At 38.5% G+C, this 18,477-nt stretch overlaps 1 protein-coding gene across 2 annotated transcripts in view; it reads right to left on the bottom strand.

Annotated features, from left to right (window-relative positions):
• Window positions 1-2,112: 2,112 nt before the first annotated feature.
• The window catches only part of TRPC6 (transient receptor potential cation channel subfamily C member 6), a 100,026-nt gene continuing 83,661 nt past the window's right edge, over window positions 2,113-18,477 (bottom strand). For both annotated transcript variants that reach the window (XM_055803043.1, XM_055803042.1), the window contains exons 8-12: window positions 17,833-18,028; window positions 15,998-16,201; window positions 8,542-8,625; window positions 6,585-6,660; window positions 2,113-5,070 (exon numbers count right to left, since the gene is read on the bottom strand). In XM_055803043.1, the coding sequence (XP_055659018.1) occupies window positions 4,919-5,070; window positions 6,585-6,660; window positions 8,542-8,625; window positions 15,998-16,201; window positions 17,833-18,028 (712 nt within the window). In that variant the 3' untranslated portion in view covers window positions 2,113-4,918. The remainder of the gene's footprint in view (window positions 5,071-6,584; window positions 6,661-8,541; window positions 8,626-15,997; window positions 16,202-17,832; window positions 18,029-18,477) is intronic.

Genomic DNA, 18,477 nt, shown 5'->3' with positions numbered 1-18,477 from the left:
TTTTAATTTATGAGCTCTATTTTCCACAGGCCAAATTAAAATTTAAGCAGGAACATAAGTGCTTAGAAATATTACTCACACCAGGCCTTTTCTAACAAATTAAAAAAAGTGTTAAATATTTACATGAAAAATGAGCAATTTGCAACACAAGGACGATTTCTACTGTTCTGCAAATGAGTACAGTTGAACATTATGTGGTCTATAATGTATTAATTATAATGTTCAGCTACAAATTTCAAGCTTGAGGGAAATCTCTTAGGAGGCAAATGCAAGATCTCATTGGACTAAACCGCATTCTGGGACACTGCAATCATGAGAACATGTTCTTAGTAAAATACATGATACAGCTGCTATAGCTGAAGTACTGCCAAGATCAAACAGTATATTGTACAATTAAAGACATAATATTGAAAATATATGCTCACCACAATGTGCTAAAACATGGGATATGAAGTTCTCTTTATCATATAGCTCCTGGCAAGAATTTAGTTGCCATGTGTACAGTAAGTTATGGTTTTTGTCATGTCTGGGGTAGATGCGGTTAGTATTTTCATTTATGCCTACCCACAGTTACACTATTGAAGAAGGAAAAGATGCTTTGCTGCAAAGTAAAGAAGAATCAGACTCACCCATCATCCCTGGGGGATGGGCTGGATTCTTCTGGAGGGAGGATAGATCCTGCCCCTCTCAATGACTGACCTCAACAGTTCATGCACTTCCAAGCAAATGAGCATTTGTGATGGTTCAGGGCTCTGCAGTGTACTGCAGTGCTCATTTCTGCCAAGCTGGGACTTCTCCCACTTTATTACAAACATTGCTAACAGCTACAATGGCTTCTTTACAGTAATTGGAGAGAAATGGTCACTTCCACTACATGACTCACCTGGGATACTTTTCTACTTTAAGATGAAAAAAAATCATGCCTTTGACCTTTTCTATCTGTGAATATAAAGAAAGCCTAGGTGAGCTCAGATGCAGAAGTCTTCACAGCTGGCACCTAAGATCGGAGGAGCTTGTGGATCCCCCTTCTAAAACCAGTAGGATTCATTGGCCTGGCCCAATAGTGCTTTAAAATAGGGTGAAATAGAGCCGATTTTAACCTGGAATGTCTGCATCTATACGTGAAACCCTGTAGCTCCTACTCAGGACCTGTTACTTTAAATCTTGAGTACCTTAAGCTTGCACTGCACTTTCAAGTATCTGCTGTCCTCCATGATGTATAAGGCTTTTCGCCAATAGTTGGGCATGATTCAGTTTCATCCAGAATACTGGAGAAACCCTTGAGCAAAGCTTTGTTGATTTGGGGGTTTTCTTACTGCATTTTCTTCTATTCAAAATTTCTTCAAGCTCTCATATCTTTTAGTGAAATATTCTTGTATGAACAGAAATAAGAATGAATGTCTAAGAGATGACAGGTTCTACTCATCATGTCTCATTATTCAAGCTTAAGAAACATTCAGGGAAAAAATTATAAAGTCAATACTTTACAGTAGATCTGGTTTAGATGTGGAAGCTGCTGCTGCGGAAACTGAATTGCTGAGCTCAAAAAATTAACAAGATTTAAAGAAACAAGTAAGTAGGTAGCAAAATTATCTTGTTATCCTAACAATTCACAAAAAATCTGGAAACACCTCCTCCTCAAAGTTATGTCAATCTTGTCTTACTAGAAACCAGGAGAACTATGTAGGATGCAAATTATCTGTTACCTACTACAGGTGATCCAAAACATCTAGCATCAGTCACAGTTAGTCAGAGCAGACAAAATACATGACCTTGAACCTAATCAAGTATGAAAAGAATTTTATTCCTTCCATGAAACTTCTTTTGTTCTAGTATTGCTAGCAAATTAGAGTATTTTGCCTTATTTGTCTTGGTGCTGACTTCCAAGGAAAAGCAGCCAAAGGTTCGTAGTGAAGGACCAATGTGTTCATACAATGCATCACAACAGTATTTTGAGTCTGGTATATTTAATTTTTTTATCAGAATAATATATTTGGTATTGTGCTCATTTTAAATACTACATTGCTTATCACACTACATTTGGCAATAGACCTCTTCAAATATATTTAACAAATTGTTCCATAAGTAATAACTACATATAAAATATCTTCATTGAATTAAAAAAATCCATATGTATTTTCTTCATGAAATACAATATATACATTGTGATCTTTTAGTATTAAGGTAAGTCAAAATTTGGGCTTAAACAAATTCACAGTGTACATTTTACCTCTGTAATAAAAAACTTGACTTTAAAAGTGCCTGGATCTTAAACTGTGTTTATGTATTTCCTTACATTGGCTTTACGGAGATCGAAGGTTTTACCATCATCTAGCACTAGACTGCAGATCCAACTTGTACATTGCAATGACCAAAAATAAAGACATGGGATTACTGAAAGTGAACTTTGACTGTCCTTGTTACCTCAAGTTCTGACCAACAGATTTTCCGAAGAGCTTGTCAAAGGTGGAAGACCTGCTTCAAGTAGTATGGCCTCGAACAGGGTCATTCAGTGGAGCTGCACTAAGTGCTCACTGCTTCAGAAAACCAGGCCAAAAACACTCAAGCAGGAACCCAAAATCAGTGTCCCACGCTGGCCCAGGGATATAGGCAGGAATGTCCAGAAGACGAAAGGCAGTGAAGGCAGCGGCATGCTGCCTTCCAGCCTGAGACAGCCCCGGCTTGCCTTCGGTTTCCACACAACAGCTGACACAGAAGCCAGAGCGTTTCTGCCAAAGACCAGTAGGTCAGGTCATCTCAGAGTCTGCAGTAGCCCCTGCTGATTACCGCAGGAAATACTGCAGGTTATGAGGTAATGCTTTTTCATCATCAAAGGCCAGTTTTGAAACTGGCTATTCCATACCTCATAGTTTTTCAGGCCAGCACACTGGACGTTTAATACAAATTGCTCCACTGCCTTTGGAAATCTCACTTTCCTTCTCCTCCTTCAGAGGAAGGAGCCTTAAAATTTCTAAACCCCGAGTTTGTTTCACCTGAGGCCCACAGGACACAGATCGTCCCACACAATCCATTTGTGGCTAAACTCATGGGCCAAGCAGAAGGCTAAGCAGGTGCCCCAGACCATGACAAACACCCCAAAGGGCAGGCTGACGTCCACAGCAACTTCCGTGCCTCTCCAGGCAGGACACAGCCCCTCACCTCCACCTGTCCTCATGTGATTTCAAAACCTGGTTTAATACACTCTTTTTTTCCCTGAAAAGACATAGTGACTTCACTAACAATTTTCTAAAAAGGGACTATCAGTAAATTTGGCTAGAAACTAACCCAAACCCATTAAAAAAGAACTTCCAGCCTGAAAGGGAGAGGCATAAACATTCTGATACATTCCACAATAAATAAATTTCACAAAGCCAATTTAATAGCGATTACTGACAAGCCATTTTCAGCCTTTTTTCTGTATGAAAGGCTTTACAGGTGTTATACATCTTGACGTTCCCGTTACAATTTTTCATAGCCCTTTCACTAATTTCAACCAAGCTTAAAGAGGAGCAGAGATCCCCAATGTAATATATGCTTCTAACAGTCCCAGAATTGGTGATTGTCAGAAGAGAGAAACTCAAATTACTGTATTAAATGAGGGAACAATTAGATGGAATTTAGCCTGTATCTATCTGGAGAGACAGAAACCAGCTGGCTGTCCTGCATGGACATACTAGCTGGCCAGCCACACAACTATCAGCCAGATGTGGCATGGGCTACCTCTTGTCCAGTTTAACAGAAGGAGACGTAGAAGTATTGCAGTGGGCAGGGTGGAAGCGTTACAGGCTTCTGTTGATGACATGGAGTGAAGATCCTTCATTGAAGGAGTCCTAGGGAATACAGCACAAGAGCTGAGCTTTCTCCAGTGGAAAAAAGGACAAGGGATGCAAATCCATAGAATATGAGATTTCATGAATTTTTGGAACAACATGGATTTGTTTGTAAAGGATAGATCTGAACAAAATTCAATCATTTAAACAAGTTTAAACACAGGGAAAATGGTGCCTGAAGCATGATGTTCCCAGAATCCAGAGAGAGGGTTTGCACCTAACATTTTAGTATCTTCCATTTTAAATAAACATGCTACCAGCTCTACATTCAAACATTCACCCCACACTTTAGGAGTCTTGGTTCAAGACATAAAAGCTGTAAAACTTGGGAGTTCTCAAAGCGATTAGAACTTCAAGGTTTAATTATTTTGGATTAAAGAAGGGGTTTTTTTCAGGCCTCAGCAATAGCTTTTCAATAAACTTGGTGAAAAATACTTCTTTCTTAATGTACCAACTCCCCTTGGAACTTAGGTATCTTTCAGGATAGTCCAGTGATAACAAGGATAAGTAGGGAAAAGTATAACACAGTGCTGTGAGTATTCTGGAATTTACCTCTTCAAGGAAATATTCAAATAAATCACTTTAATATCATGCACATTTTTTTACAAAGGCAGTTAGAGGCTTTTTTTGCTAGTTCAGAATGCTTGAAAAATTCAGTAAGTTTTGATACAAATATGTAACAGCCTGAAATTTCTCTCTTTTGCTTCACTAAAATGTACCTAAGAATGTCTACAAAAGGAAATTTGCAAAAATAACCAGTTAATGTAGGAAAAGTTTAGATTTATGCATTTAACCTTTCATGACTGGGCTTACCAAGGTTCCACTGGAATGCTAGAAGAGGTAAACTGAATATTAAAATTACCTCAAATTCAATCTTCTTCAGCAGGTAAAGAACAAATACCTTTACTTGAGTGGTATCTCCTCCCTACTGTAAACCTAGAGGATTTGCAACTGTGGTTTTTCAGTAAAGAATTGGAATGATTTAATTTCCAAATCTGTTCTAGAAATATGAGCTAGATTTGAGAAAAACAGAAATATGGCTTTAAGTGAATTGTTAACGTTCTGTTGCATTTCTTAAAACATTTAGGTTATCTCTTGCTTTCTTCTTCCTTAGAGTCAATTGACAGTTTTTCACCAAGTTTCCTTATAAGTTCTGCCAGATCTTCAGAATTTTGAGATTTTTCCTCAAGGAGTTCATACCGGAGACTTGAGATGTCCTGTTTAATTTCCTTCAGTTCACCTGTAATGGATATTAGAAGATCACACTATTAAGAAACGAAGGAGAACCAGCATATCCAAGTATCTCACAGTTATCAGTTATCATCCAGTTTTCTCTGGATGTCTTCACTGAAAAGAAAACTTGGATGTTCTGCTGCCTGCTGGTGAATGGTGGCTTAGGGATAGGAAATGAAAATGCAGTTCAGGAACCAAACAAATCTGAAGACAAAAGTGTGAGAGATCACATCACTTCACAAAACTCAAATGATCCATTAGACGGAAGCTGCTCAAGAGAGGTCATATAACTGTAGAATCATTTAAGTTGGAAAAGACCCTTAAAATCATCAAGTCCAACCCTAAACCTAACACTGCCAAGTCCACCACTAAACCATTTCCCTAAGCACCATGTCTACACGTCTCTTAAATACCTCCAGGGCGGGTGACTCAACCACCTCCCCAACCAGCCTCTTCCAATGGTTCAACAGCCTTTCAGTGAAGAATGTTTTCCTCATATCCAATCTAAACCTCCCCTAGTGCAACTTGAGGCAGTTTCCTCTTGTCCTATCACTTGTTACTTGGGAGAAGAGACCAACACCCACCTGCCTACAGCCTTCTTTCAGGCAGCTGTAGGGAGCGATAAGGTCCCCCCGAGCCTCCTTTTCTCCAGGCTAAACAACCCCAGTTCCCTCAGCTGCTCCTCATCAGACTTGTGCTCCAGACCCTTCACCAGCTCCGTTGCCCTTCCCTGGACACGATCCAGCACCTCAATGTCTTTCTTGCAGTGAGGGGCTCAAACTGAACCCAGTATTTGAAGTGCAGCCTCACCAGTGCCCAGTACAGGGGGACAATCCCTGCCCTTGTCCTGCTGGCCGCACTGTTCCTGATACAAGCCAGGATGCTGCTGGCCTTCTTGTCCACCTGGGCACACGGCTGGCTCATGTTCAGCTGCCTGTTGAACAATACACCCAGGTCCTTTTGTGCAGATCATGCAGATCAGGGGTGCCTGAGTCCTCCTGGCCAGCAACAAGGCCTCTCACTGTTCAAAAGAGAGTGGTCCTTTCCTGCTGCGTTGCATCTTTCCGACACCAGAGAGGTGCAAACAGATGAGAACATTTCTGAAAGTGCATTCACTAGCTGTTTACAGCTAATAAATCACACCCAAAAATATCTGAAGCATGCGTACCCCCATGCATGAACCCCCAATAAGAACACAAGGGAGAATTCATACAGGGGTGCCCCAAATCAGCTGCTGCATTAAATACAGCCTCACCATGGGAAATGCATGGGCATTACTAGAAGCAGAAACACTTTTCACAAGAAGTTATCAGATCAGTGAGAGTTTCTGATGGGAGAACAGACACAGAAAGCCACATCTCTAACTTCAATTTCATGTTAATTTTACATCTTGCACTTGTAAACATGTCAAGTGGATTAAGTATTTTGGAAACATTTCTTTCAAGTGGCATATGTAACCACTTTAATTAGCTTGTTTTGATTCTCTGGTTAGATATACATACAATGCATCAGCATACTCACCTTCATTGACTTCATCGCTTTCCTTATCTATCTGAGCTTTCAGTACATATCTTTTAATGAGACGTTTCATTATTTTCTGCAGAGAAGAAAGAAAGAAAAAAAAAGTTTTCTTAGTTGGACTTTCTAGTATTGCTATGGCATTTCAAAATATAAACTTTGTTAACTTCTGTTGCATTCAGACATTTCAGTGTAGGACTTGCCAGGTTAAAGGAATATAATGTCAAAATCTCTCCTTACTTCTACAGTAGATATTTAAACTCCATGACCCTGCACATATATGAACATGAAAGTTTACAAACTAAACACATCTTACAAATGTTATCATTCATGAAGCTCAATCTACTACTGGAGTCTGTGAGAATGAATAATACAGATGCAGCTTTGATGTCCATGTAGGTGAAACCCTCTAGCCTTTATTGCTACCAGAATATGATTATGACTCTTGATTAGCAGTGCTAATTGCTAAACTCTTTTGACATCAGTTTATTTTAATCTATTTTTATATTATATTTGCTAAGTTTTCTTATTCCTATTGTGAGGCCTAGAGAAAATGGGACCCACAATTCTAAGAGTCATTTAAACATGTCAGCTGGGACTCATCTGAGCAAATACAGATATTTTTTAATGTAAATATATGTATCTGCAGTAGTCACCTTTAATTGCCTTTGTGGATAGAAAAAGCAAACCCGAGAGCACAGTTCATGTCAGACAGCTAAATTTGATGAAATAAATTGCACTATTAGAATGACTGCCCTCTCTGCTAATAAAAAGGGGAACCTAGGCCAGCAAATTTAGATGCAAATTTCACCTTTCCAGGAAAAATTTATTCCACCCCTGATTCTCTCATTAGTTTAAATTACTTGAGTAAGAAGAAGGTATCTAATTTCCTTTGAGGATCTATCTTCTATGTTTGGGTTTCATATTTTCATATGGTGTAAACCACGACAACACTCTTTGGGTTTCATTATAAGATATAAAATATACATAGGTTTATGTATCTGCTTTTGTCTTCACAGTAACAGACCTGACTGGAGGTGACTGTGAGGTGAATCATCCCAGATTAGTGGTTCCAGAGCATCACTACAGTTGTGCTTGCAAGGTCAGCAGCTGTACTGTTTATTGTAATAATCTGAGAATGTTTCAAATACAAAGCCACACATCCTCACGTTTATGGGATAAATGTGTAGCCTTAGTATCTATCACTGCATCATAATGAGATAGGCTGTGAAAAAGGTCAGGGAATTTTTGGAACAGGTTTACGCAGACACTGCAGAACTAGCCTGCACAAGGGGAAAAACTTTTTTCTGTTTTACAGTTAAAACAAGTATACCTGTTTTCTATACCCTTATGCATTCAGATAGTCTTGTTCTATTGCCCAGGCAGCTCTGGCTTCTTCCTTTCTACCTGTTTTGTGGTATTACAGGAAGAAAAGGAGCAACCTCTGGACCAGAACAGTTCAGCTTTACGTGGACTGTGCTGGGTCTCTTTTCAAGTAACTGCACAAAGGCTCACTGCAGTTGTTTATGAGACTAAGAATAAACAGACTATTGATCACATAAAGGCTGAGAGATATTTGCAGTGCTTGAGGTATTCGTATGTAGATGTGTGACACAATAAGCTGAGCTGGTTCAGCAGATGGAACGGGAAGATTCTGGTTTTCTTAATTTGCACGGTGCAGCTGAGATCTCAATCTGTCTCTAAAATTAAAAACATTCTTCAAGCACTTTAAAATATTGCACTATAATAATACCATTTAAGAGACAAAGAGAAGATACAAACATCTTCAGGTTGTACTGCAAATACCTAAATCAGTGCATTTATTTCTGATATATACAAGGTCTGAGGATTTATTCTTGATTCGTGTTGGTTAACATAAATTCAAAACTGTCCTCATGCTGTCAGTCTGCCAGTTCCATTACTTCTTGATTTTGTTTAAAAATAAACTCTTTTTTTTTACCTGGTACTGCCTTGGAGGATTGTTTAAACTGTTTAAGTGGATTTCATCTGAGCTTCTTATACTTGATTGCTTCCTTTGACCAAGCTGAAATGGAAACATTATTTATAGTACAAAATAGAAGCACAATATGGTAAAATTACCTCATGCATCTATCATATGACAGAACATTAACTCTTAAGCTCAATTTGGGGAGTATTAAATGACTGTGATAAAGTCCTCATACCTGTGCAGAATTTCATCACCAGAGTCGAAACAAACCCTTTCAGACTGTGATGCAGGAAAGTGAGAAATGGGAGGTTTTCTATCTTTACTCTGCCTGCCACCTGCTCCCAACATGTGCAAGGGACCAGAGCTGAGCAGCCACCTCCCCCTGAGCCTTCTCTTGTCCCTCAGGTCGCAGGAAGGGGATCCACGTCAGGAGGAAGGCAGCACTGGTTCAGCACAGCTTTGTAGGCAATGGATGAGAGAGAGTCAAGGCAAGGCGTGGGAGAAGCCAAGGAAGGTGACACAGCAGAATTATCCCTTTCCTTTCTTTCATAGCACTTGCCCATAACCAGTGTGACCTCCACTACCACAAAATACGCGAGGAGTTTGCTTCTTCCCTCTACTTACGCTAACGGCTGAATGTAAGTGGTTATGCAGTTCATGCCAGGGACCACAAAATTATCAGCTGACATTTTTGAGTCCCATTTTCTTTCCTACATGTGCTGAAAGGGTATAATTCCCCGATGAAACACTGAGGATGCATTGTGCATGCTTAATTACTGATTTACACCTTTGAGAAGGACCGGAGCTTTACAGCACAGTGAACTGAGACTCAGGCTGAATGACTAGGCTGCAGTAAGAGTGAATAGCAACTGTCAAAATGAAACAAATGATACTACTTTAGATTGATAATGGGGCCAGTTCAATGAGTAGTAGTGCAAGAAATTAATAAAAAAAAAGTTAAATCTAAATCATGATTGATCTGGATGAGGAGTAAGTGGGACCATTACAAAAAAGTCAGTTCTCTTTAATTATACATGGTCCAATAAAATTTGTACTGTTTTAAAGCACAAGGCTATCGCTGGAGTGTCTCAGATCCTGTGGCATCATGCTGTACTTCCAGTGAGGTTCTCCACATTGGTTATCTCTGTGTCTTAATGCACCAAGCACCTATAGATAAGCAAACTGGGGTACTCTGAAGCCTGGTATAATATGTGGGATACGCTGGGATATAGTTTGGTAGGGAGGAAAGCACGGAAGGGTTAGATGCTTATGCAGCTGTACAGGAACATCACACATCAAGGGAGCCCACAAAACAATGCCTGATATTAATGAAGGCTAAAGCTTTCACGTAGCCATTTCTCCTGCAACTGAAAGCACTAAAACTTCTTGAGGTATAGTGGGAACTTCCCATAGTTGAACTTTTGATAATAAATGGAAGTAGGAATATGAAATATGTGATAAATATACACCAGTTGCCAAGTAGAAAATGATAAAAACAAGTCAGCAGAGAGCTTTAGGGGCTTTATTCTAACACAAAGGCTAAAATAAAAAAAAAATGGGAATTATATAGGTATAAAAAAGCTGAATGAGGCATCAGATTCAGTAGTTTAACCAACAATGAGGACATCAATTAAAATTCTCAATTCTCCTAGCTGCTGCACAGCTTGGTCCTTAAAAGTCTTCTAGTTTTCTAGAATTTCAAATAACTTTATATTCACTTAAACACTAAAGCAAGTAAGTCTTCATGAATCTGCAAACAGGGAATAATTTAAATATTTTTAGATTTCATTTAGCATTTCATAGAATCATAGAATGGTTTGTGTTGGAAGGGACCTTTAAAGACCATGTAGTCCAACTGCCCTGCCATGGACAGGGACAGCTTTCTCTAGATCAGGTTTGTACTTTGATATCTTTTTCCTGAAGAAAACACTACACTTACTGGTAAAATATATTAATTTGCAATTAATATAAAGTTTACACTGAATTTGGAATTTGTTTTTGTTCCTTAGAAAGATTTACAATATCTATATACGTATATTTCTTAAAACATTAAAATATATTCAGATGATGTTTATTTGACTAAGTGAAAATAATGATAGAAGACATACAGTAATATAAAAATAGATAAATAAATAATTTATATTTATCTCTAACACATTAACCTGAATCCGAATGGAAATTGAATTTAAGATGTATAAAAAGGGCAAGTTATTGCTGCTTTTTCTTGCTTGAAAAAAGGTACCTTAAAAGTTTTGGTTATATATTAGAAAACATAAGTTTATCTAAATGTTTAAACTTAAACCATACATCTGATTTATAATAAAAAATAGTGGCTAGTGAGTATAAATGACTGTGTAATCACTATATCTTTCAAGATTTTAGAACTAATAATACTCTCTTGGGCCTCACCTTTACTACTAGATTAAAAGAGAAAAAAACAAACCTTCTTGCTTTTTCAGCTCCTGGTTTCCTAATGGACAATTTTCGGAAATAATGTAGTAGAATAAGAGGGTGCTTCCTCTGCAGTGGCAAAGGAAAGTCGCCCTGGCCACAGCTGCCCTAGGGCATGAAGCTGGGCTCCAGCCGTGTGGCTGGTGTCCCAGCCCTTGTGGTTCTCCGACTTTTTCTGCAGATGTCATACCATTCGTGACCCCATTACTTACCAGTTTACATATAATCTATAAATGTATTGAATTTTATTATGTATTTTTTAGCATTTATCATGTCTTTTAAATGGAGCCTGTGATGCCAGTTACCACGTTCAAATTTATGGTACATTGGTTGATTTCAAAAGTTAATCCACTGCTTAACTAAAACTTGAATTTCACTTGAAACAGCAAAATCAGTAACGTGGTGAAATGGGTTAAGTGAGACACTGCAAATTTGTAAAAACAAGACACACTGTATCATCTTTATCTAAACTTTGACCCTTCAGCACTCTGCATTTTTTGAACAGAATAATGTACTTTTAATCAGCTACAGACTGCACCTTTAAAGTTGGCAGGTAAATCAGAAGTATACAACTTCATTACATCTGATTATGTGTAACAGGACAGAACATCTATTGCACATTGCTGAATGACCACTTGGTGGCAGAGATTGCCAAGATTTCATTATAACTCCATTTTTACACAAAATTTTTAAACTCTCTTTAAGCTTCACTCCTGTGGCTTTTTCCTCTCTCAGAAATTACTACTAAACTCAGCCTGTGACATTAATGACTAAAATAGAATTTATATTTTTAAGCTAGTATCTACTGAACATCTGCACGAGTAACTCTGGGGGGAAAAAATGTAATTTTAATAAAACAACGTTATAAACCCTAACAAAAATAACCCTCCTCCAGGAGTGTTGTGTGAAAGAAGTGCAGCATACATAGAGCATTGCTCTTAGAAAACACCTTATTCTTCAAACTTTCTTCTCATTTTCTCGTTCTCTAGCATTATTTAAAATTCAATGAAATCAGAACGTTAATGCCATTACTGTAGCTGTTTTGTGTATCACTTGGTTAATGTCCTAAATCCCGGTTTTTGGAATCAGCTGATGACTTTGAATGCCAGTAAGTGCTATGTGCTTGGACCAGAAGGGAGGGTTCCCTAAAAATGACCCAATTTGTACTACCATAACAAGCCATCACTTGTGGAAATTTCATAAACACCATTTTATCTAGGAAAGGAAAAGTTAACATATTTTTTATTGTTTGTTTGAGGATTTAAAGCTATTTCAATAACTAGTTGTCCCTCATTTATATTCTGAAGGGTCAAATTTTCAGAAAAAGGCTTAAATACATCATCTGCCACTAGGTTTTTAGCTCAGGAGAATAAACAAGCTCTGTGACTCGTAAACCATGAACTTTCTCACTCACAAGTCAATTGTTCAATTTAGAATACAACTCAAAGTAGGTTTCTTTAAAACCCACCCCTTTTCTCATTTATTTCTCCCCTTTTTTGGTTTGAGTTTCTTGTTCACTTGATGTTTAAAACACTAATTGTAGCCTGAACCAGAAGAAATCTGCTTGTTTTAATCAACAGCCTGAAAGAAAACATCTTCACACCCTTTATTAGTATATGTAGATGTGTCTCAAGAAATTCCTGTTGTGCTACAGTTTGAACACAGCTATGTACATCACTCGCCGTTTAGTCCTGAGGACATCTGGCTTCGTTTTCTGCCACTGGTAATCAGGGCAGAGCTGGCTCTGGGGGCAGAAATTTCTCCCTTCCCATCATAATTCTTATCTTTACACTGGACATGGTGCTGCAGCTGCTTTTGCAGTGAGAAGAGGCAGGCTCTGCAGGAGACAGACCCACAGGCTGGGTCTGAATCGGTAAACTCCGGTGTATGTCAACATTTCTGGGTACTGCAATGCAATGTCTTCTATCAGCTAACTTTTAGTGTCCTCCCAATACGACCTGCACCAGAGCAACTGTCTCTCTCCCTAGGCACAGCTTGGCAGCTGGAATGGTCTGGGGACGATACCTTGCAGCAACTGTACTTTGGGAAGAAAACTACTTGAATAGGAGCAAGCCATTGCTGACCTGGCCTCAGTGCCCAGATGATCTCCTTATCACATTTAACCTACTAGCACAGCCACAGCCACCAGCTCTTGGGTCTGGTTTTGCAAAGGTTTTCTTATCTTTGCACAGCTCATTGCATTTATAGCAGTTCCTTGCCCAAGCAGCTCCTTGCTCAGCACCAACCTGCTCAGCACAGTATGAGTCCAAAGTCAAAACCTAAAAAGCCTAAGAATGCCTTTGGTAAGATGCCATAAAAGAGTCTCAACAATAATGTATCGTCAACAATGGGTCAAAATGTGACACAAAAACATTTTAGCTACTTTTAAAAAGTGCAAAGTCAAATAAAGTTAGCTCCATAGTATGTGGCAGTCCAAAAGTAAGTAAAAATGTAATCATCTGGCAGTATCAGTCACCCCGCTAGAAGAGCTGAGGAATTAATAGATGCAACTCAGCTGCTTTATGTTTTTCAGCATAAAGCTTTCTTATTCATTTGACTTGCAACCACATTATTATGCCTTCTTTGGCTGGGGAGTAAGCGCATTTAATTTATGATAGTTATACTACAGTCTGCAGTGAGTGGAAAGTATTAATATTTGAAAACTAAAAATTAATTCAGGGTTAGGAAAAAATCTGATAAATGATGGTTGCATCCTTACAGCCCTCTTTCAGAGGGTCTGCTGTAAAGGCAGACACAACTGTTACTGTTTTATCTGGAATTGGTAATTATTACACTTTGCACCGTTCTAGCCATCTGCATTGCTAGGTTTGAATATAATTTTGGAAAGGAATGATAAAAATCCAGCTTCTTTACCTAGGGTGTAAGAATGGGGTTTTGAAGAGTACCTGTTTTATGGGAACATAAATTTTGTTTTAAAAGGACATTAAAAATAAGCTTCTTATTACTTAGGAGTTTTTCAAAGTCACAAATCGAGTGAATTAGAAAAAAAAAATGATTTGTTGTTTCTCACCATCACTAAATTTGAAACATATGCATCTCCTTAAAGTCATGATTTTTCATTGATGACTTTCAGTGATCACTCACAGGAGCTGTGAAATCAACTTGCATCAAGCAGCTTAGTGAAAAGTTTTGCAAACGTTGGAGTCACTAAAAAATTGAGCAAATGCAGTATCACTTCTGTTAAATACATTAGGATTAGATTTCCCAAATAAAATGAAGTCAGACCTGTGAAAAGCTAGAAAAATTACCAGTAGCGCACACAAGACATCTGAAGTTAATAATAATCTTGACTTTGGTCACAGTGTTTGCAACATGTTTGTTTTTATAGACTATTACAAACTTAACCAGAGGCAGAGGCTTGTCAGAGGCATGGGACTTTTCCCTATAGCTCTGTTTTTTCCTTCTAGGTTTGCAACCATTTTCTCCTCTCTTTTACTCTTCCACTGACAACCATGATGAGATTCAAGGAGAATGACTGGCTGTGGAGGAGGGTCCAGTCAGGGGTTACTTGACCCAGTCCAATGCACCCAGGCAAGTCCATTGGACCCAATGGGCTGCATCCACAGGTACTGAGAGAGAAGATGAAGTCCTTGCAAATATACTATCATCTTTGAAAGACCATGGAGACTGGGGATGGTCTCCAAAGGCTGGAGAAAGACAAATGTCAAACCTGTCTCCATAAAAGCTCTAAATGATGATCTGGGCAACCACAGGCCACTCAATCTCCTTTCAGTAACTGGCATAATAATGGATTGAGACCTCTTGGAACACATTTCTGGGCACATGGAACAGCAGATTGTGACTGGGAAAAGTAAATGTGGATTTATGAAAAATAAAACCCATCTAGCCCTCTGGATGACCTTCTGAGATAAAATGACTGAATTTTCAGGTGAAGGGAGAGCTGGAGAAGTCACCTACCTTGACTTTAGCAAGGGTTTTAACACTGTATCCTAAAATATTCTTGTACTCAATTTAGGATGTTACTGTCTAGATGGGTGGACAACTAGATGGACAAAATCCTGGCTGGATGGTTGTGCTTAGAAAATAGTATAGGGATCTTATCCTGGGACTTGCCCTTTTTAACATCTTTATCAAAGACCGGGTGTCAAAGCACACTCCTGCCAGGTTTGCAGACACATATAAATGGGTGGGGGTGAGAGATGGGAGGGGTGGCAAGGGGGGTAGGCAGAAGCTGATAGCCTTGAAGGCAGGAATGCCATCCAGGAGGACAGCCCTGACAGGAACTCTGTGAATTTCAGTAAGGACAAATGGGAAGGAATAACTCTTTCAACAAGACAGGCTGGGGACTGGCTGCCTGGGGAGCAGCTCTGCAGAAAAGGACCTGGGGGACTTAGGGGACATGAGAAAGATGTTACAAAACTGCAACAAGTTCAGCAGAGGGTCACCAAGATGTTTGGGGCTGGAGCACTTGCCCTGTGAAGAGACACTGGGGAATCTGGGCTTGTTCAGCCCAAAGCGGAGATGGCTATAGGCATACCCAAGAGCAGCCCCTAGTTTGCACAGGGAGGTCATTAAGCAGATGGAGCTGGGCTCTTCACAGTGGTGCAGGACAGGAGGATGACAGGCAACGGACAAATTCAAATGACAGGTAGAAGCAGCAACTTTTTTCCCATAAGGGACAGTCAGGCAGTGGCACAGGCTGCTCAGAGAGGTTGTGCAATCTCCAGCCTTTGAAGTTTGCAAGACCTGACTGACTGAAGTCCCTCCCAGCCTGAATTATTCTCTGATTCTGTTAGAAGCAGCGGGAAGAACTGTACATTTACAATGGCACTTTTGGAATTAACTGTTTACAGATGTAGACAAATACTTATGTTAAAAACTAAAGTAAGAATTTCAGCCTGTACGTAGAGACTGACTTCAGCAGGGACTAAGTATGTTGGGAAATCCATGAGAAAAACAAATCAACAACAAAAATGAAGTTAAAATTGTTTCTATCTTTTAAAATTAGCAGTCAGTACATAGATTATAAAATTACCTTGTTCATCTCTGCATCCTCCTGGAAGCTTTTCTTTTGGCACAGAAATGGTTTAGTAATACATTTTTTGATTCTGAGTAGGAGATACAGCAAAGATTTTGGGCTTGGCACTAAATTGAAGGGTACTGGAAGAGTTCTTCCTTCTTCAAAGTAAGAAAACCAAAGTTTAGCCCTGGCAAATTTCCATTCTACATCAGCATCATCCTGTAAAACAGAAACACTGCTGTTAATACACTACTAATACCACCTTGAGTATTGAAGATACTAAACTTTATGTGTGTTTTGAGTGTAATTGGCTGAAGTTAATCTCAAACAGATCAAGAGCTTGTTTCTAATCTGAAAATCGAATTTCAATGAATGGAACTTCTTATTAATCCATTTAAAATAATGCCATTACAGAACAAAGTGGATTTGATTTAAACATTGGTTACTCCAGACTAAGTGCTAATAATCTGCAATACAGGATCACAAAGACAGACCTCTCTATTTGGTGCTCTTTAAAAGCATGCTAATAAGAAAGAAAGCTCTGACTTAAAAGCACACAATACAAAGCCCAAGTTAAAGCTTGGCAACACTCATATACATCTGTTAGGGCTTGCCTGAGTAGCCATTTGCTTAGAACACTCTCATGCTCAATAAATAAAAAGGAAAACCCCTATGTTAACGAAACAAAAATGGAACTATCTCAGTGAGACTACCAGTCTTATATTATTGTTCTCTTCTGTAGCAATTAATTTTTTTTGAGATGACACTGTTACTAGAATTTTAAATTAAATTTTTACTCCATTACTTTACACACAAAGTTAAAAAAGATTAGATGACTCTTACCTAATTCCTTCCACTTGCTTGAATATATGACTAAATCAGATATGCTATCATCACCATGGTTTATGCTTAACATTTATGATAGACAAAACACTCACTTTATTCTCCCTGTAAAGTTCAAGAGAATTTTCTGCAGAAAGGACTGACGTCATGTTCAAGGACATGACTTAATATTGCTGTAGCTGTTTTTAGAAGCTGTTTGAATCTGCTCACCATATTTTTGGATAATAGCCTGTTTTTTATTGTTCTGAACCTGATAGTTTGTTCTGTGGCCTCCTGAGTCAGAAGAACCTGAACCTCCCTAGAGAATGTGTTGCTCTTGTTCAAGCTGGACAACGCTACAGCCCCAAACCAGAGCCTAGAAGCTAGGACCAGAGTGGTGTCAAACCTGAGTCTGCTGCTTTGTGGCAAAGGTGTCACCTGGGAAAAGCTGGGATGGCCCAGCTCCTTGAGATCTGCTTCCTTTTTTCTAAACAATATAATTACTTAGCTCTTGGTTTTCCATGGTATGCAAAAGTTCGTGCTGATTTTCAGTAGCCCTGCTGCTTACTTTGTCAAGCAAAGTTTTGTTCTTTGAATAGAACTAGAACAGTTGTTTAAATGAAAGAAGAAAACAGCATGTTACAGACTTGCTTGCAAGGTCAAGGCATAGGAACGAGAACGTCCTTGCAGCAAGAGGGACACTACTCAAATAATAACTGCAAATGAGGCAAATGAAAGATTCACAAAATCACACAACATAGCCCATCCTCTTCAGGAACACAACACAGTTCAACAGCAGTTTCTTAGTAAAGTCTAGTTCTTACTACTGCATGCACATGCAGCTGCATAATTTCCAGGTACTTTATAATAAAATGTACAGTGGAATTAATATTTTCTCCTAATATATTCAAAAAGCCTCTGTGTTATTTTTCTTAAATAAGATGTCAACAAGAAAATTTTCCAGAAGATTTAGACAATTAGCTATAACAGTAAATTTGGTGATGCTTCATCACAAATGGAATTTTTACCTCAATCTCCTGGAATGAACTGTTGATCATTGCAATCAGCATGTTCAGTAAGACAATGACCATGGTGACATTATAGACTCCATAAAGGACATAACCAATATTTTCAATAAATTTGTGTTTATAATTGATGACAACTGATTTAACTTCTGAGAGTCCAAATATAGCCCAGAACAATGTCTTGAAACTTTCTTCAACACTAAAAGGAGAAAATGAATACACACATAGGTTACTGAAGAAAAGCTGTATATTCTTATTGTATAAATTGCCAGTTACCATTTTTTGTACAGTGTAGAAATTTTTCCATTATCACAATGTAGAACTCTATCACAGTGATATTCTATAGAACACGTGGACTACTTATTTTGATAGGCACAGGCTGTTTCATAATATAAGATTCCGAATATTTATGACTGACCATAAAGACATCTGATTTGGTTATATTCATCCTCAAAAGATGACAATGATTCACTTGTTAGCTACTTTAATCTACATGCTACACACTTGCTGATAATCTGAATGTAAATAACAAAAATGATTAACCTATAAATACTTTAATCGCATTATTAGATGACTTAGTATTTATTATTTCACCAGTACTATGACTAACATTCTGAAACTGTGAAGACAGCATGTCTGACAGCAAAT

This window comes from Falco peregrinus, chromosome 4 (assembly GCF_023634155.1).
Source record: "Falco peregrinus isolate bFalPer1 chromosome 4, bFalPer1.pri, whole genome shotgun sequence".
Classification (NCBI taxonomy): Eukaryota; Metazoa; Chordata; class Aves; order Falconiformes; family Falconidae; genus Falco; species Falco peregrinus.
This window is presented reverse-complemented; position numbering and strand designations above follow the sequence as displayed.